General features: G+C 54.7%; 2 protein-coding genes across 5 annotated transcripts in view; one reads left to right on the plus strand and one right to left on the minus strand.

Moving 5' to 3' along the window:
• The window catches only part of SZT2 (SZT2 subunit of KICSTOR complex), a 50,852-nt gene extending 47,530 nt beyond the window's left edge, over positions 1–3,322 (plus strand). For all 3 annotated transcript variants that reach the window (XM_062191104.1, XM_062191106.1, XM_062191105.1), the window contains exons 67-72: positions 8–161; positions 267–389; positions 482–887; positions 1,012–1,128; positions 2,390–2,458; positions 2,607–3,322. In XM_062191104.1, coding sequence (XP_062047088.1) covers positions 8–161; positions 267–389; positions 482–887; positions 1,012–1,128; positions 2,390–2,458; positions 2,607–2,750 — 1,013 coding nt within the window. In that variant the 3' untranslated portion in view covers positions 2,751–3,322. The remainder of the gene's footprint in view (positions 1–7; positions 162–266; positions 390–481; positions 888–1,011; positions 1,129–2,389; positions 2,459–2,606) is intronic.
• Positions 3,323–3,360: 38 nt separating this feature from the next.
• On the minus strand, positions 3,361–5,838 carry HYI (hydroxypyruvate isomerase (putative)). 2 transcript variants are annotated; one of them, XM_062191113.1, is made up of 8 exons: positions 5,586–5,836; positions 5,398–5,509; positions 4,370–4,484; positions 4,147–4,225; positions 4,017–4,066; positions 3,866–3,935; positions 3,609–3,743; positions 3,361–3,514 (listed from the first exon to the last, which is right to left on the minus strand). In XM_062191113.1, exons 1-8 carry the CDS (start codon positions 5,782–5,784, stop codon positions 3,441–3,443), a joined length of 834 nt encoding a protein of 277 aa, XP_062047097.1. In that variant the 5' UTR covers positions 5,785–5,836; the 3' UTR covers positions 3,361–3,440. The 2 variants fall into 2 exon arrangements, with proteins under 2 accessions (XP_062047097.1, XP_062047096.1); XM_062191112.1 differs by having other exon boundaries at positions 3,361–3,743; positions 5,586–5,838.
• Between the last annotated feature and the right edge of the window lie 13,220 nt (positions 5,839–19,058).

The raw sequence follows: 19,058 nt of genomic DNA on the forward strand, positions 1-19,058 counted from the left end.
CCCTCAGGGACATTGGAGCTGCCCACACCACTGATCGCCGCCCACCAGCTGTACAACTACGTGGCTGACCACGCCAGCTCTTACCACATGAAGCCACTGCGCATGGCCCGGCCAGGGGGCCCAGAGCATAATGAATATGCCCTGGTGTCGGCATGGCACAGGTGAGGCTGCCAGGGCTGAGGCTGCGCTGTGCTTGCAGTAGGGAGGGAGACGCACGTCTTCTGGGGCAGAACAGGGCTGAGGTTGACATCCCGCCCACCGCGTAGCTCTGGCTCCTACCTGGACTCCGAGGGACTTCGCCACCAGGACGACTTTGACGTGTCTCTGCTCGTCTGTCACTGTGCCGCACCCTTTGAGGAGCAAGGAGAGGCCGAGCGGCATGTCCTGCGGTCAGCAAATCCCCGCCTGCGATGCCCCAACTTCCCCACCTGCCCCCAGCTCTTGCCCTGATCACTGCTCTCTCGCCCCTCTCCCCACCCAGGCTGCAGTTCTTCGTGGTGCTCACCAGCCAACGAGAGCTCTTCCCAAGACTCACTGCTGACATGCGCCGGTTTCGGAAGCCCCCCAGGCTGCCCCCCGAGCCTGAGGCTCCAGGGAGCTCAGCCAGCAGCCCCGGGGAGGCCTCGGGGCTTACTCTAGCCTCTGGAGCAGCTCCTTTGTTCCCACCACTGGCCGCAGAGGTGGGTATGGCGCGGGCACGGCTGTCACAGCTGGTCCGGCTGGCTGGAGGCCACTGCCGCCGGGACACCCTCTGGAAGCGCCTCTTCTTGCTGGAGCCTCCGGGGCCTGATCGGCTACGGCTGGGAGGCCGCCTTGCCCTGGCAGAGCTGGAGGAGCTCCTGGAAGCAGTCCATGCCAAGTCCATTGGTGACATTGACCCCCAGCTGGTAAGACCTGGGACCTCCACACAGGGCTGGGGTGGGTGCCAGCATTCCACAGCAGCCAGCATGGAGGGCACAGGAGTCTCCATGGGGACTGCGACAGCACATTCAGGCCTGTGCATCCTCCCAGGACTGCTTCCTGTCCATGACGGTCTCCTGGTACCAGAGCCTGATCAAGGTTCTCTTAAGCCGCTTCCCCCAGAGCTGTCGCCATTTCCAGAGTCCGGACTTGGGAACTCAGTACCTGGTAAGTCCCCCTGAGCCACCTCTGAAAGGGGGAAACACAGGAATCCTCAAGTGAGGTGACAGGTGTCCCCTCAAGGAGCCCCAGGCTGACCAAACAGGCAGCTCTGCAGGGAGGCCTACATGGAATGGGATAAAACCCTCGGAGCACTGAGCATCGAGCTGCAGTAGGTGATTTGTTGGGAATTACCCAAGAGCTCTGTCTGCAAAGGCTCACCAACATCCTAAACCCCGGCGTCAGATTCCGGGCCAAGCTCAGGACTGACAGCCCTCGGAGCACACAGAACCTAGCGCCTGGGCTCAGAAGTGGAGGACCGGAAAGCACATGAGGGGCCTTAAAGCCGATATTCAGTGTGTGGTCCACAGACCAGCAGCATCAGTGTCCCTCTCGGGTCCCACTCCACATACAGACTCAGGATCTGCATCTTGGCAGCATCGCTGGGGATGTGTCCCACGTTCAAGACAGGAGTGATGGTGGTGGGCAGGCATGTGGGGAGGTGCGCCCAGCGAGCGCTGGGGCCAGGAGAGCACATGCAGAGAAACCTTCCAATGCGGAAGCAGTCGGGGCCTGCGAGGGGTCCTGCAACCTAGGCCCGTTCACTTCCAGGTATACAAAGAGCCATGTAGTGAAGCTGCAGCCAGTCAGGTGAGGCTCAGCAGTGCAGGTGGCAGGGGCAGGTGGGGGTGCTCCTTGGGTGGTGAGAACACTGGAGCAGGAGTGGGTCGGGGGAAACGGCACCAAGTACAGCAGGGTCAGGTTGAGAGTGAGGCCCACAAGGCTCTTCACCGTCTAGAAGAGATGAAGCTCAGGGGAGAGATCTAGCCAGGAGCGGAGCATGAACTGGGGGGGACTGAAGCCTGGGGGAGAGAAGTCCTCACGGGACGGATCATGTAGCTGTGCATTAGGGAGCAGGTGGCCAGAGGGGGACCGGCCCACAGGAGGCCAGAGTGCTGAGAGCCAGGAGCAGGCAGGTGGCAAGGTTGGGTTGTGCCCAGGGTGGCAAACCCTCCTTCCTTGGTTGGCTACAACGTGCCAGGCTTTGCGCAGCATCTCTGGCCCGAGTGCTGCTCTCGTCCTGAGGAGGTGCAGACAGGCTGGCAAGCCAGGGAGGGTGCAGGTAGAGGTCCACATTGGCAACACGAGCCTGAGTGACAGGCGTGCAGGTGAGGGCAGGTCTCCACAGGTGCCCCGCAGGAGGCGGCGGCCCCTGCCCCTGCCCCTGCCGTGGGGCGGCCTCATCCCGGCTCCGTGTGCTTCACTGCAGGTTGTGCTGAACCAGAAGTTCACGGACTGTTTTGTGCTAGTGTTTCTGGACTCGCACCTGGGAAAGACGGTGAGAAGAGGGGGTTCAGCCAGTGGGAGGCCGTACCTTAAATGCTCCACCTGGGAGCTTGCTGAGGTTGGGGTACCCACTCTTCCCCAGCCCTGCTCCCTTTCCCCACCCACAGCCTCCTCTCACCAGCACACCCACTGTTTCCCAGTCTCTGACAGTGGTCTTCCGAGAGCCCTTCCCCGTCCAGTCCCAGGACAGCGAGAGCCCCCCTGCCCAGCTGGTCTCCACCTACCACCACCTGGAGTCCGTCATCAACACAGCCTGTTTCACCCTGTGGACCCGCCTCCTGTGAGGCAGCGCTGAGTCGCCACTGGAATCCTGCATCTGGGCAATGCCCCCTGAGGCATGACTGACCAGGCCTTCTGGGCCATGGCAAGAGAAGCTGAGTCACCGAAGGCTTTGGGAATGTGCCTTGGGGGTCTGCTGTCCCCATCCGGCAGCAGGACTGCCTGCCCCTGAGGTGCCCATCACCGCTGGGCCCTTCCGGAAGAGGACTCCTTCCCACTCCCTGGTGGCATCCGGGAGTTGGTTCTTCACAGGAGGTGGTGAGCACTCACCAGAGCTCCCCTTTCTGAATCCTGCCACCCAGTCTTGACCATGTGGGTCACCTGCCCACCTTGGGCATCACTGCTGGACCTGGACATTTAGCCTTCTTGGTTCCCACCCCAGCTCTGCCTTTGAAGCACCCTGGACCACCGTCGAGCCCCTCTGCTCTTGGACCCGTGGTTTCTCATCTGTAAAGGACATGGGCTCCAGCGCTCTCCCAGCGGCTCAGAGCCCTGGCACCGACTGGAGGAGTCAGTGTGAGCTGTCTCACGTCCCCTCAGTGGACAGGAGCACAAGAGAAACGGAAGTGTTAGACACTGTGTGTCCTCCCCCCAGACCCAGAACAGACACATGAAAATGGTCAGCAGGCGTCTTTAATTCAGACTCAGGATTCTCTGTCCCTGGCCCTGAGAGGCATCTGGGTGGTGTCAGGGCCTCACTGGTCAGCCTGTGGGCGGCCCCGCCTGTCCCAGTAGGAACGGAGCCAACTCAGACCCTCCACGGTGTCTCCTGCGGGAAGGAGTGGGAGTGGCATTTCTACCCAGGGAGAGGGAAACTGTCCCGCCAGGGCTGAGCATGCCCAGATCCCCTCCCTGCCCCTCACCTTGGGGCCGATACTCGCAGCCCACAAAGCCTTGGTAGCCTTGGTCTTCCAGCAGCTGGAATAGGTAGGGGAAGTTGAGCTCTCCGGGGCTGCTGGGCTCCCCTCGACCTGGGACCTGGGCCACCTGCACATGGCCTGGGGGCAGATGTGGGCAGATGTGGGGCCAGGCTCCCGCCAAGGCCTGAGGGACAGAAGGGGAAGCTGAAAGGTGGGCACAGGACTTCGCGCTGGGAAGGAGCCAGGGAGGGGACCCTCACCCACAATGGGCAGGAACTCGCGGATGTTTCCCGTCAGGTTCCCGTCCATGATCTGCCAGTGGAACACGTCCTGGAGACCGGAGTGCTAGTCAGGCCCTGCTCTTCCGGATCTGAGGACGTGGGCCCTCAGCGCTCCCCGTCATCCACTCACCATTTGGAGCTGCAGATTGGGTCTTCCGACTTTCTGCAAGATGGCTGCCGCTGGGGGAGAAGCCGAGCCCGGGCCATGAGACTCAGAGAGCACAGGGACCAAGAGGGACGGAGCGGGCCAGGGGGCCTACCCTGCTGGGGCGTGTCCAGGAAGTATCGGGGGTCCGTGACGCGGGTATTGATGGGCTCCAGCAGTCCCACGAGGTTCTCCTGGCACCGCGTCAGATGCTGTGAGCACAGCTGCTCCCCAAGGCTGCCCTCGCCAGCCTCTTGCAGGCCAGCACCCGCCTTTGCCTCGTGTGCTCTCCCCACTGTACACCCTCGTAAGTCTATGTGTGTCTCCACTCGTCTCACCTGGGCCAGAACCCCAGCCGCATGCCTCAGGTTCTCCAGAAACACCGTCTCCATCTCCCCGCGGACTGCTGCCCGATCAGCCCCCTGCGGTACTCGGCCAGCCATCAGGTGAACCCTGGGGGGCAGATGGGACCGGAAGCCTTCCCTCCCTCGGCTCCCCGCACAGCTCTGCCAGGACCGCTCTGGATGTGCTGGCTCACCCATCTCCATGAGCATGCAGTCCGGCCCAGAGCCCTGAGACACTCCTGTGTCGGCCTGAGGCCCAGGCCTTTCCCAGACACCTTCCCAGCAACCCCTGGAAGTCCATCCTTTCTCACCCCCTCTGCTTTCAACCTCCCGTCCCCAGGTCCTCCCGAGCAGGCTTGGGTCTCATCTGTAAAAGCCATCCTGACCTTGCCCTTCCCGGCTGCTTGCCTGCTTCCTCTCCTTCCCCTCATGCCCCAGTAGCGCACCTGTATCACCAGGGTACCTCTGCTCAGCCTGTGTGACCTCTGCAGGAGGTGACACTGGCTGGCTCAGCCCCTTTGTGCCTTCTACCTCTCCCCATCGCCACCTGTCTTTCTCAGCCATAGGCATCTGGCAGCAGAAGCTCCAGGCTCTCCCAACCCCAGCAGACCAATCCCCAGCCTCAGGGCTTCCCCAGCTGAACATGGCTTCCTCTTGCCTCTCTGACCTGCCACTCAGGCCAAGGGCCCTCCTTCCCTGTGCAGCTTTCTGTGGTCCCAGACGAGCTCAGGTGCTTGCCTTGCTCCCACAGCTTCCTGTGGGCCCAGGACATGTTGCTATCTCCCCGGTCTGACTGAGCCGCACCCCGGCATAGGATGACACGAAAGTGGTAAACGGGACAGCATACGACAGATAAAATACAGAAGGACCGCGTCTGGAGGGCGCGAAAGGCCGGGGCGCTCTGACATGGGCGCTGCCAAGCCCCAACACACACACACACACACACATACACCCACACACCAGCTCCCGACCTCGACCCCGAGGCAGGGTCAGGTCACGTGGCGGGGGCGAGGGTAGGGTACCTAGGACAGCCCAGGGCCTTGGCGTACAGCACGGCCTGCTCCAGCCCCTCTCGGAAGGCCGCCTGTCTTCCGGGAACGGCCCCCAGCCCCATCTCCCCCTTCGCTTGGTCTCCTGCGGAGAGAAAGTGGCTCGGTGCCAGCTCGGGCACCCGCGCGGCCCGCGCACCCTGCCGGGCCCCGCAGCGCACCCGGGGGCGTGTTGATGAGAACCAGCCGCAGCCCGGCGTCCCTGGCCGCGCGCGCCAGCGCCTCGGGAGCCTCTGCATACGGCCAGGCCACCTCGGCCGCCTCGAAGCCGGAGCGGGCGGCGGCCTGGAGCCGCGCGGGAAGGCCGGGCAGCTCGGGGAACAGCCAGGACAGGTTAGCGGAGAAGCGCAGCGGAGCCATGGTGGCGGCGGGGCCGGCCAGAGTCCGAACCGGAAGGCGGAAGCCCACGGAGGTAGCCGAAGCCTGGCGCCTCCAGAAAGGCGCCGGGGAGGGGACTGGGAGGGGGCGCGGAGGGCAAGGGGAGGGGCCCGTGGGGAGACAGAGAGCCGGGCGTCCAGGGCCCAGTTGCCATGGCTGAACGTGTATTCTAAGACTTAATGTCCCCATTATAAAAATGAGATCTGTACCACCAAACAAAGAACTTTTATACCGTCCCTTACCGCACTGCTAACCCGTTAACTTTCCCATACGGATTAAAAAGTACATGTGCAATTTTTTTTTCTTAGAAAATTCTGATCATCCTGTTTGTGCAGTTTTGTTGCCTTTTTTTTTTTCTTGTAATGTTATTTTATGACCTTGTCCCCGTGTTCCTTACTATTCTTTAAAGCCATCACAGTAGGCAGCCCATAATTATCACAGTAGACATGCACTGTGTGTGTGTGTGTGTGTGCGCGCGCGTTCTAGAAGAGCACGTCCATGCACCTCTTGGTCCCCCTCTTTGTGTCTTAGTTTCCTCTTCTGGAGATGTCCATCACAGTGTCTGCCTGTCCACAGCCTTTGCCTTTTACATGGACACCTGGGCCTGCCGCTGGCCACCTCACTAAGCAGCTGTGGGCAGGCCTGCTTAACCTGAGCACGTTGGACCACTGGAGGACATCTGGTCCCAGGGCAGCCAACCCAGACACTGCCAGGAGACTCTTGCTTGCCTTGTTTGGAAAGATCGGCCAATCAGATTCCGCTCTCAAGAGTTAACAAGGAGATGCTGAGTGTCCAGTGAAGAGGTGATCTTTCCGGAAGGTGACTGGGGCCATGTAAGCCTCAGAAGAGTCAAATGGTGAAGAAAAGCTGGAGCGGAGAGAGGGCGGCCCTGGGAGCAGAGGCACAGCCTGAGAACGCCCGCTGTGCCCGCAGCCACCCCCAGCCCGCACTTCCCAAGGCTGGATGCTTGCATTTTCCTAGTTTCTGTGGAGCCTTTCTTAAGATAATTTGAATGAATTTACTTTGATCTACAATCACCCAACAGATTCTTACAGGTAGCATTCCATGGTCAAAAAATGGGGACATCTTTTTCAGCTCTTGATGGCTGTTATAAATTGTTTTGCAAAAATGTAGGTTTATACTCCAACAATCCATGAGTTGAAGTCATCTTGGTTTATTTTCTGTGCTAACTTTGGCAGAGAGAAGGTCAAAGCACACAGTAGCAGCACCCAGCACGAGCACCCAATTTATCCTGCCCCTGCCCAACTCCATCCCAAGTCAAGCCCACTGGAGCACATAGGGTCCATGCTGATCCTATAATTAATCCAAACGCTGGCAGGTGCCATTTCTTCAGTTCCACCCTCAAGAGCAGACGGCCACCAGCTCGTCTGATCACCTGATTGCCTACCCATGTGCAGCCGACTTCGTACTTGGAACTTTGTCTTGTCCTGGAACCAGCTTCCTGGGTATAGTCCAATGAGGATGTGACCTCACCATGTTACATTTTAATCCATTCCGACTTCAGCATAGTTACAATGCAAAATTGCCAATGCAGACTAACAGCTAGGGGGCGCAATGCCTTTATTAACCCTTCCCTATAAATCTCTGAGTAAGCAGATTCTATGTAAGCCTTTCAAAGCAGCCCTGTCTGCTACATTATGTCAGGGACAAGCTTGTCCAGCCTCCAGGGGTCAAACCCTTTCCTTTGTGCTTGCTTTAAGGCAGTGGAGATGGTGCACAGACGAGGGGCTCATCACTCACTGTCCCCCTCAATCCCTTTACAACACCTTCACGCAATTACACCAGAATAAATGGACGAGTTCAGTACCTGTGGAAATCATTGGCTTTTGGATGTTGCTGTTGTCCTTCTTTAAAATTTATCTATTTGCATTTTATTGAAGAACAGAGAGACCGAGAAAGAGCAGGATCTTCCATCTGCTGGTTCACTCCCCAAACTGGGCCAGGCCAGGCCAAAACCAGCAGCCTGGAATGCCATCTGGATCCCCGCCATGGGTAGCAGAGGCCCAAGGACATGGGCCATCTTCCACTGCTTTCCCAGGCACATTTGCGGGGAGCTGGATCAGAAGTGGAGCAGCTGGGACTCAAACCAGCGCCCATATGGGATGCTGGTGTTGCAAGCAGGGTCTCTACCCGATGCACCACAACCATGATCCCTGCCTTTAACTCTTAACTGAAGAATTTGCACAAATGTCATGTTAAGGTGACAACAATGTGTAGCTGAAGACTTGAGTATAGAGTTCAGAGTCTCACCTGGCCACTGAATACACTCGCCCATGTGAGGTGCTAATCAAAAGCTCACTGAGACTGCATTTTATGTCTTCAAGATTGGCAAAAATAACAAAGGCAGGCGCTAGCAAATATTGGGTAGGGTTTGGAACAGCTTAGATGTTTATTCACTCACTGCTGGTAGGAGTGTAAATCGCCACAGCCAGTTTGGAAAACACTTTGGCACCATCTCTTGAAGCCCACGTACCTGCATCCACTAGTTCCTCTCCCAGCAATGTTCCTGGAGGAAACTTGGCCACAAATGTGCCAGGAAACAGATTCAGTGATGTTCAGAGCAGCAATGTTTTTGTAAAGATTTATTTATTTATTTGAAAGGCAGAGTTGGGACTGGCACTGTGGCACAGCGGGTTAACACCCTGGCCTGAAGCACCAGCATCCCATATGGGCACCAGTTTGAGACCCAGCTGCTCCACTTCTGATCTAGTTCTCTGCTGTAGCCTGGGAAAGCAGCAGAAGATGGTCCAAGGCTTTGGGCCCCTGTACCCATGTGGGAGACCCAGAAGAAGCTCCTGGCTCCTAGTTTCGGATTGGCGCAGCTCCAGCTGTTGCAACCAATTGAAGAATGAACCATCAGATGGAAGACCTCTCTCTCTCTTCCTCTTCTCTGTGTAACTCTGGCTTTCAAATAAATAAATAAATAAATCTTTAAAAAAAAAAAAAAGGCAGAGTTACACAGAGAGAGAAGGGGAGGCAGAGAGAGAGAGAAAGAAAGGTCTTCCATCCACTGGTTCACTCCTCAGTTGGCCACAATAGCCGTAGCTGCACCGATCCAAGGCTAGGAGCTTCTGGGAATCCCACGCGGGTACAGGGGTCCAAGGACTTGGGCCATCTACTGCTTTCCCAGGCCATAGCAGAGAGCTGGATCAGAAGTGGAGCATCCAGGACTCGAACCGGTGCCCATATGAGATGCTGGCACTGGAGGTGGCAGCTTTACCCGCTACACCACAGCGCCAGCCCCAGCAGCAGTATTTATGTAACAAAAAGATGGCAGCAACCCAGATGTCCAACAGTAGACACATGGGTGAGTTGTAGTCACACAGTATTGTAGCTGGAGGTGACCAGGAAGACTGGTGGCACAAATGTGAAGGCGGCATCTGCTCTTGTCTCAGCGCAGTGTGTGAGGAGTTTAGTCAGGTTTGGCTCAAATTGAAAACATCATGGTGAAGGCATCAGATGGATAAACCTCAGATGAAGATGGATAAACCTCAGATATCCCGATGGATAAACCTCAGAAACACAATCGTGAGTGAAGGCAGTAAATCACACAGAAATGCACGTGATTGCATCTGTGGAAGGCCAAGGGCAAGGAAAACCTCCCCGTGCCTTCTGTGGCGCTGCAAAGGTCTGTGGTAGCACAACGTGGCAGGGTGCAGGAACGGCAGGTCAGCACCTCCCAAAGTCATTGTCATCCCTTCTCCCAGTCATGCAGCCTAATTTTACCACTCTCCTTTATGGCTTGCACGTATTTTATAAATACCACTTTATGTATCTGTCCCATAGTCGATAAAAACAAACTTTTTAAGCCTTCTGCGTGCATTCCCACCACCTGCTAGCACGTTTTATATTAACATTCTCAAGTGCTATCATCGTAGTCGCAAGGTTTTTCTGCAGACTCAGCTTGTTTGTGTCGTCTGTATAGTTTGGGCTATAATTATTGCTTTTCCAAATTATTGTTCAAGAAGAAGCCGAAAGGCAGAAACAGGCAGAGAGAGCTTCATTCGGGGGGCTCACTTCCCTGATGCCTGCCATGGCTAAGGCTGGGCCAGGCTGAAGCCGGTAGTAGGGAGCTCAATCCAGGCCTCCCATGTAGGTGACAAGGACCCAGATACTTGAGCCATCAGCTGCCGGGTGTGCATAAGCAGGAAGCCAGAACTGGGAGCAGAACCAGGAACCCGAACCCAGCCATCCAGGATGGGGCACAGGCAACCCAACTGGAGGCTTAAACATTGCACCAAATCCTCACCCCTATAATTACTGATGTTTAGGCTCAACATGGCCCAGTGCAGTACGGAAGTCTTTTCTTGTGTTATCTTCTCAGAACTTACTACAGATAGCCTAGAAAACAGTCCCAGCGAGCTCTGCTCCCTGGTGTATCTGCCCCTGGACACTGCCCTCCCCTTGAGTGTGAGCTGGCCGCGTGCCTCACTTCTGGCAGACAGAACATGGCAGAGTGATAGCGTTGGGGCCAGCGTTACGGCACAGTGAGTTACACCACCGCCGGCGATGCTGGCCTCCCATATGAGCTCCGCTTCCCGATGCTCTACTTCCGCTCCAGTGCCCTGCTCATGCACCTGGGAAAGCAGCAGCAGAGGGCCCAAGGGCTCAGGCCCCTGCCGTCCACATGGGAGACCCAGATGGAGTTCTAGGCTCCTGGCTTCAGCCTGGCCCAGCCCTGGCTGTTGTGGCCATTTGGGGGGAATGCACCAGCAGGTGGAAGATGCCTCTCTCTGTGTCTCTCCCTTTCACTCAGTAACTCTGCTTGCCAAATAAATGAATAAATCTTTAAAAGAAGAATGATAAAATTGTTACCAAGCCCAGGTTCTTTGACTCACTTGCAAATAACTGACAAGAGGCCAACCTGCAGCCACGGTTTATTGGGGCTTATGCTCCCATGCAAGGGACACAACACAGCCACCTACCCCTCCCCATCAAGAGCTGAATAGGGGGGCCCATATTGTGGCTTACTAGGTTAAGCATCTGCCTGCAGCTCCAGCATCCCGTATGGGTGCTGGTTTGAGTCCCGGCTGCTCTGCTTCCAATCCAGCTCCCCGCTGATGGCCTGGGAAAGCAGTAGAAGACAGCCCAAGTGCTTGGGGCCCTGCTCCCACATGGGAGAATCCCCTGGCTTCTGGCTTCTGATAGGCCCAGTTCCTGCTGTTCAGCTATTTGGGGAGTGAATCAGCAGATGGAAGACCTCTCTCTGTGTCTTTTCCTCTGTTTGTAACTATGCCTCTAAATAAATCTTTTTTTAAGAAAAGGAAAATATGACTTTTAAAAAAAAAAAAAAGAGCTGAACAGGTAATTTTATGGAATTGGGGGAGCTTGGCAGTTCCCCCTTGGCACAAGACATTTTGTTGCAACCAACCATGCTTTTGCTTTTGTTTTGTTCTTGCACACAGCACACTCGAAACGGTGGTGTTGCCCACTACTGCCACCCCTGGAAGGTCACCTACCACCACACTGGGTCACTCTGGGCATGCATGCAGGTCAGGAAGTCCCTAACAGGGCAGTTAGGGGGTCTTCTGCACTTAGGGTCCAGACGCGCCTTGCTCCCCACTGGTTTGGAGCTGGAGATGGATACAGAATTAGAATGGGAGGGGCTGGGCTTGGTCGTGTTCCTCTCCCACCTCACAATGTCACTTCAGAGTTTAGGGTATGAGAAGGCGGTGGCCTCTGTCTCCAGCGCCCTCTCTCAGTCATCCATTCAGCTTCTCCAAGGACACCCAGCTGCCTCGTGTGAGCGCGCCTACGGGAGGACCTATGTGTCAAGCAACGGTGTCTTGGGCTGTCACATGTTGAAGCCTCACGTGCCCTGTAATGGTATCTGGAGGTAGAGCTTGGGGGGTGGTTAGCTTTAGATGAGGTCCGGCAGGTGGCATCCCAAGAGGGGCCCGTGTCCTGGTAAGAAGAGGAAGGGAGACCACAGCTCACTTTCTCCCTCCCGCTCTCTGCCATGTGAGGACACGGGGAGAAGGCAACCGTCTGCCGGGCAGGATCCAAAACAACCGGCACCTTGACCTTGGATTTCCCAGACACAAATGCCCGATGTTCAAGTCACTCGGCTGATGCAGAACGCAGCCCAAGCTGACTAGGACATGGCCAGCCGCTGGCAAGGGCCCACAACCTCACCAGCAGCCACGTGCGTGAGCTGAGAGATGCATCTTCCCCGAGGTGAGTCTTAAAACGATTGCACCCCAGCCAACACTCTGATCGCAGCCTCGTGGGAGACCCTGAGCGACGCGCACCCAGCTAAACACCTCTGGCTCCCCGACCCACAGGAACTCTTTGTAGTCAGGCTGTGTCGTCTGAAGTGTGGCGTTCGGGTTGTTCGCAGCAATGCATGACGAATAGACGAGCTCCTTGTCCTTCTGGGAGCAGCTCCTGTGTTTGGGGGAACTGGGGGGCCCTGCTGCTTTCACGTCTCCACTTCAGGTGTGAATGGTGCTGCCACCTGCTGGGTCTGTCTTCCGAGCTTTGCCGCTCGATTAGTGGGCCGACCATAGCACCTGTCGTAGGCAATGGCTGTCCCACACCTGTGCCCTCTTTTCTCCTTCCAGTGAGCTGGATAGCGAGTGGCTAAGGCCCACAGAGAAGTGGCAGAGGGAACCCAGGGGAGGCTTTGTGTTCAGTACGTGGGGCCTCTGCAGGGGAGTCAACCCAGCCAGCGTTCTTGCTGCATCTTAATCCTTTCCAAAATCAAACGCTCTCAGATCCAGCCTGCTCTTCCCGTGCCAAGACCCAGCCTGGGGCACATTGCAGGAAATACTTGGTTCTTTTGGAAAAAAGCAGCAGGAGGACCTGAACCCTGGGATGCTGGGGATCCCCGTTTCCCTCATGGCATGCATTCAAACAGCTTCCGAAAATTCCTAGTGGAGGCTGAGTGCCCTCACAGCCACTTAGAGTTTAATGTCTAAGAGGGATCTTTGTCTTTCAAAGTCATGAGTTTAGGTTAATGTTTTTTATTTCACCCAACCTGCATTAAACTCTTGCTCTATAGTCATATAAGAGCATCAGCATTTCTTTTTTACAATTTATTTGTTTATTTGAAAGAGAGACAGAGAAAGAATCTTCCATCCACCAGTTCACTCCCCAAATGACTGCAGCAGCCTCGGCTGGCCCACGCTGAAGCCAGGAGCCAGAAACTCCATCCGGGTCTCCCACATGGGTGGCAGAGGCCCCAGTACTTGGGCCTTCCTCCACTGCCTTCCCAGGTGCATTAGCAGGGAGCTGGATTGGAAGCAGAGCAGCCAGACCTCAAACCAGCACTCTGATAAGGGGTGCAGGCATCGCAAGCAAACCTGCTGTACCCCAGTGCTGGCCCCAGGCATCTTCATCTCCATTTAATTTCTGATTGAACCACCAGGCTCTCCATAACGTTTTTACATTTTGCTCAAATCAGATCCCACACATCGTGCCATATATTTTCACACAGCCATGTGTTCCGCAGCAGCGGCCTGGATTTCAGAATATCAACATTCAAGTGCCACCCCATTATTGTTATTTCTTGAGCCATTGAGCCTGCATTGCTAAGGCTTCAGAATTTAACTTTGCTACTTGACTCAATTTTACCAGTAATAGCCCATATCACAGGGATTCGTGACAGCTTGTAACAGTGTCAAAAAGGAAACTAAATCTTAAGAAATTTTTTTCTCTCATAGGTTGCTATTGTACCCAAGCATTCCTACAGGAATTTCCACAGTACATCTACACTGGGACTCTAACTAAGATGTCAGCACATTTGAACAGAACCGTCTCACACACAGTACATTGAATAATAACATCATTATACAAAACAGCATTGAATCATTTTACAAAATTGGTGCTTGCATGAGCAATCACCTCTGTTCTTGGAAGAATATTACAATATTTGCTGATCCTTGCTATACACCATTATCTTTAAAAGGAGGTTCCTACAGCTGGCCCTTTCTCTTTGTTCTGTTATTGAGCGGTTGGGTCACATCCAGAACCCAGCCCATGCCCTCCCTCATGTAGGCACGCTGTCAGAACACACAGGGGATCCTGCCAGTGCTAACTACAAGAAACTAACGAATCGGACACCGGCCACTTGCAAACTTTATTTTATTTATTTGAAAGACAGAGAGAGTGAGAGAGAAGTGGAGAGAGAAAGAGAGGAGAGGGGGAGAGAGAGGAGAGGAGAGGAGAGGAGAGGAGAGGAGAGGAGAGGAGAGGAGAGGGGAGAAGAGGGGTGGGGTGGGGAGGGGAGGAGAGGAGAGGGGACGGGAGAGGGGACGGGAGAGGAGGGGAGGGGTGGGGAGGGGAGGAGAGGGGACGGGAGAGGAGGGGGGGGAGGGGAGGAGAGGGGAGGAGAGGAGAGGAGAGGAGAGGAGAGGAGAGGAGAGGAGAGGAGAGGAGAGGAGAGGAGACGGGAGAGGAGGGGTAGGGAGGGGAGGAGAGGAGAGGAGAGGAGAGAGGAGACAGAGCTCTCCCATCTGCTGGCTCGATCCCTAAATGCCCACGACAGCAGGGACTGGACCAGGTCAAAGTGAGGGGGCAGCCCACCCGGGTCCCCTGTGGGTGGCAGGGACCCGGTTACTTGCACTGTCACCTCTTGCTTCCCAGGATGAGCATCAGCAGGATGCTGGATGGGAGGATGGGCTGGACTTGAGCCCAGGCCCCCAGCATTTCAGTTGCTCAGCCAAACGCGCATCGTCACATGTGAACTTCACTGTGTTCCATACAGCCAGTGTGTGCCTGTTTCAAGTACAGAACTTGTTACGTTTTTTAAGTTTATAATTTTGAAAAATCTCAGTAACCCTGACAACAGAATTCCATCCTCTCTATGTTTAGGTTTTACACCCGTGAATGTTATTCGTGGTGTTGTACACAAGTTTTTGCAGCTGTTTTTTTTCCCACTTAACAACATATGTAGGAAAGCTTTCCTTAAATATACATATCATATAGACATAGTATATATTTTTATATATATCGTTCTCTTTCCTGTAGGCCTGTCACATTTTTCTTAATAACAGGATGTCCCTGAAAGGAGCTTTTATAATGTTTAATTTTTTATTTACTTGAAAAACAAAAAGAGACATCTCTCATGGTCCACTAGCTGACTCCTCAAATGACCACAACAGTTAGGGCTGGACCAGGCTGAAACCAGGAGCATAATCCGTGTCTCACAAGTTGAGTGGCAGGGACCAAGTATTTTTTTAATTGTATTTTTTTAAAGATTTATTTATTTTACTTGAAAGATGGAGTTACATAGAAGGAGAGGCAGAGAGAGAGAGAGAGAGAGAGAGAGAGAGAGAGAGAGAGGGAGCTTCCATCTGCTGCTTCACTCCCCAAATGGCCGTGACAACTGGAACTGGGCCAATCTGAAGCCAGGAGCCAGGAGATTCTTTTGGGTCTCCCAAGTCGCGTAGGGACCCAAGAACTTGAGCCATCTTCCACTGCTTTCCCAGGCCATTAACATGCAGCTGGATCAGAAATGGAGCTGCTGGGACTCGAACCGGTCCCACATGGGATGCTGGTGCTGCAGGTGCCTTAACCTGCTATGCCACAGTGCTGGCCCTGGACCCAAGTATTTGAGCCATCACCTGCTGCCTCCCAGGTGCACGCTGGTAGGAAGCAGGAGCTGGAAGGACAGCCAGGACCCGGAGCCAGGACCCCAGTGGGCTGCAGGCCTCCAGAGCAGTGGCCTAACCACGGCACTAGATGTTAGCCCTGGCCAGGTTTCAGCCGCATCCTTCAAAATATGTAGATTTTATCACATTCCTGTTGATGGGCAATGTGACTGCCTCCAAACCTTCACTATTACAAATAGCAAACACCCTTATATATGATTTTGGTGTATAAATATGAGTATTTCTCCAGTGTAGATCTCCAGAAGTGGGCTCAGTGGCTCCAGGGATCTGCACACTCAGAGTTCTGACCCGCGGCTGAATTCCCTTCAGCTTTGTCAGCCGACACTCCTGCTGGCATCCCGCACAGTGCCGGTTTCCCTACCCCTCCATCAACACGCGGTAATATCAGTCTTTACAGTTTGCACCAATCTAAAGGGGAAAAAAATTCTATTTCCAAAATCAAGCCCTTGGGGGAGGGAGGGATGAATGGCATATCACTATAGTTCAGAATGTATCTAAGAACTCTATTGGCTCTGTTAACAGCTAATTAAAAATGTAAACAATAGCCGTTGCTGCAGCTCAACAGGCTAATCCTCCGCCTTGCGGCGCCGGCACACCGGGTTCTAGTCCCGGTCGGGGCACCGATCCTGTCCCGGTTGCCCCTCTTCCAGGCCAGCTCTCTGCTGTGGCCAGGGAGTGCAGTGGAGGATGGCCCAAGTGCTTGGGCCCTGCACCCCATGGGAGACCAGGAGAAGCACCTGGCTCCTGCCATCGGATCAGCGCGGTGCGCTGGCCACAGCACGCCGGCCACAGCGGCCATTGGAGGGTGAACCAATGGCAAAGGAAGACCTTTCTCTCTGTCTCTCTCTCTCACTGTCCACTCTGCCTGTCAAAAAAAAAAAGTAAACAATAAATTTAAAAAGTCGGGTCCTTAGGGCAGGCCCTGGAGCTACAGTGAAGCCCTGGCTGGGACCGTGCCCCCCAGGTCGGATTCTCTGAGTCCTGACTCCCCTCTGCGGGGCAGCCGGTGACAGCTCCAAGGGTTGAGCTCCTGCCACCCAGACGGCAGCCCTTGGTTGAGTTCCCAGCTCCCAGTTTCAGCCAGGCCGACTCCATCCCTGCCGTTTCGGCCTCTGGGGGAGGAACCAGAAGATGGAAGACTCGGTCTCTCGGTCTCTGTTTCTCCCTCTGCACCCCAAGCAGATAAACACAAACCAGAGTCTTGATCATCACGGAGGTTGAACATCTCTCCAGCTGTCACTGCCCATTGACAGTCCCTCCACTGTGAACAGTGTGTTTATGGCCTTTGTCTACTTTTCCACTGGACTCTTGGTGTTTTGATTCATCAGCTTGTAGGTGTTCTTTATAAAAATTCTGGATATGAAGTTTTTGGCTAATCTTTGCTCATCTTTTGGTTTTATGTTGGGTATCATTCACTGTTGAAAACATTGAAGCTCTTAATGTACCTTGGGGGAGGGTACGGGACTCCGCCTGGGGGTAGAAAGGCGCTGAGGCACCCGGCGCCACCCCGACTGCGCTCCGAAGAGACGCCTGCGCACCGCTGTTGCGGCGGCCCGGGCCACGCAGGAGCAGGGCTGACCACAGCAGCTGCCTGCCCGCCGCGCAGACCTAAGCCGTATTGTCCAGGCGCGGTTTTGATGCTAATAAAAGTAATATTTGTAGCTCCATCTGCCACACTGCCGCGTCTATCTCTTAATAGGTTCTTGTATCAGTCAGAGTCCAAACAGAAAACAGATGGCACGCTCAAATTGGGATAATTCCGGAGATTTAATAATGGGCCTGTTTACGGAGGGGTGGCAGGATGTGGGGAGATACCTCGGCCGCAGCTGCAACCCTGGGCCTCTGAGACCGCAGAGGGTGAGCTGGGGGGGTAGGAGTATTTACCGAGAATCGGGAGGAGCGCCCCAAAAAGGAGTAGGAGGAGCACCCAGGGGAGGACACAGGCAGCTGGAGGCCAGCTGAGCAAGGAGGCTTCAACCCTACTGTCCTCGGTCTCCTGCTGGGCCTGCCCCATAGACGAGGGGAAGGAACCCCACCCATGTCGCCACGGAAGTCCATCTACTTGGACAGAAAGGGAGGAGGAAGAGAGAGCTGAAGGGGAGAGGAGAATCTATGGGGACCCGAGGACACTGGCGGGGAGTGGGGCATGCCTTTGTCGTTAAGTCCTTAAGATGCTCTTGGTACGCCCTCATCCCCTATGAATGGAGGGCCTGGGTTCCAGTCCCAGCTCTGCTTCTGGTCCCAGCTTCCTGCCAGTGCACACCTCGGGGGCAGCAGGTGATGGCCTGGTACCTGAGTCCCTGCCCCCACAGGAGAGGCCTGAATGGAGTTCCCAGCTCTTGGCTTTGGCCTGACCCCGCCCTGGCTACTGCTGGTATTTGGGGAGTGAGCCAGTGATGGCAGATCTCTCTTTGTCTCTCTCTCTGCCTTTCAAACAAATACACTGATTACATTAATAAATAAATAACGAGGCTGGTACATTGAGGACAGTCATCACCATACCTTCTGCCACAGTACCACCACTAAAATAAATTAAAAGTTCCTGTAAAAGTGGAATCAAATGATAGTTATTTTGGTGCAAAAAATTTTGAAGTCCATGCATATGAAGGATCTTCAAAAAGTTCATGGAAATGCATATTGTGAAAAAACACACATGGATTTTAACATTGTTTGCACCAAAATAAATTTATCTTTTAATTCCATTTTAATGAAAACTTTGACAGTTCCCATGTCTATAGCAGATAAAGGGCCTGCACCACTGCCTTTTCCCACCACTCGATCCAGGCTCCCTTTGTCCTGGATGGGTCTCTACCTGGTGACATGACCCAAGCCTCCATTTTTGTAAGACCTGAGTCTTTGGTGATCTTCACGTTATCGGGCTGTCACGGTTTTCCACCGACCAGGACATTAGAGCCACAGAGGACTAAGAGGTGACCTAAGCACAGTCCTCCCAGCCCCCATGGGCAGCACAGCCCAGCCTTCCCCGAGGACCCAGATCAATCACCCTGGCCAAAAAAGAGAGCTCCTTCTCCGTCTGCTCATTGAAGCCATGATCATCTTCCCCGGTGGAGGGATTCCTGCCTGGGGGGCTGGCGTTGTGGTACAGCTGGTGGAGCTGAGGCTTACAACGCCAGCATCCCAAGTCAGAGTGCTGGTTGTTTGCATGCTAGAACCATCAGATCCACTAATCCAGTGATCCAGGGTTACTGGAATGGAAAGCCACACTCAAGTGGATTGTTAGGCTTAGAAGTAAGAGAGGCCATGCGCACTCTGTTCTCAGACCATGCATCGTGCCGTGGGACTGTGTATTGTTGACAGCACATACTGTGTTCCATTTTGGAAGGTGTTGTCTTCCATCCGACAGTGTAGCTGGGTCTCTAATAACCTGTTTCACCGTTCTCCCAAGACACTGGTGTCTAAGTGACAACCCATTTGGGCACGAGCCTACTTCCCCGTGTCTTATGCTGTAAACCATGCTCCTTAATGGAAGGGTTGTTGGATTTGATTTCAGGGTGAAGGATAAGGCCTTCCATAGTCTCAAGTGATGCTGGAAGAAGCACTTTGGGCAGAGCCAGCAGATACATAGCCGGAATGGCCATTGACCCCGTGAGAACAAAGCCC

Source organism: Lepus europaeus, chromosome 5 (assembly GCF_033115175.1).
Source record: "Lepus europaeus isolate LE1 chromosome 5, mLepTim1.pri, whole genome shotgun sequence".
NCBI lineage: Eukaryota > Metazoa > Chordata > Mammalia > Lagomorpha > Leporidae > Lepus > Lepus europaeus.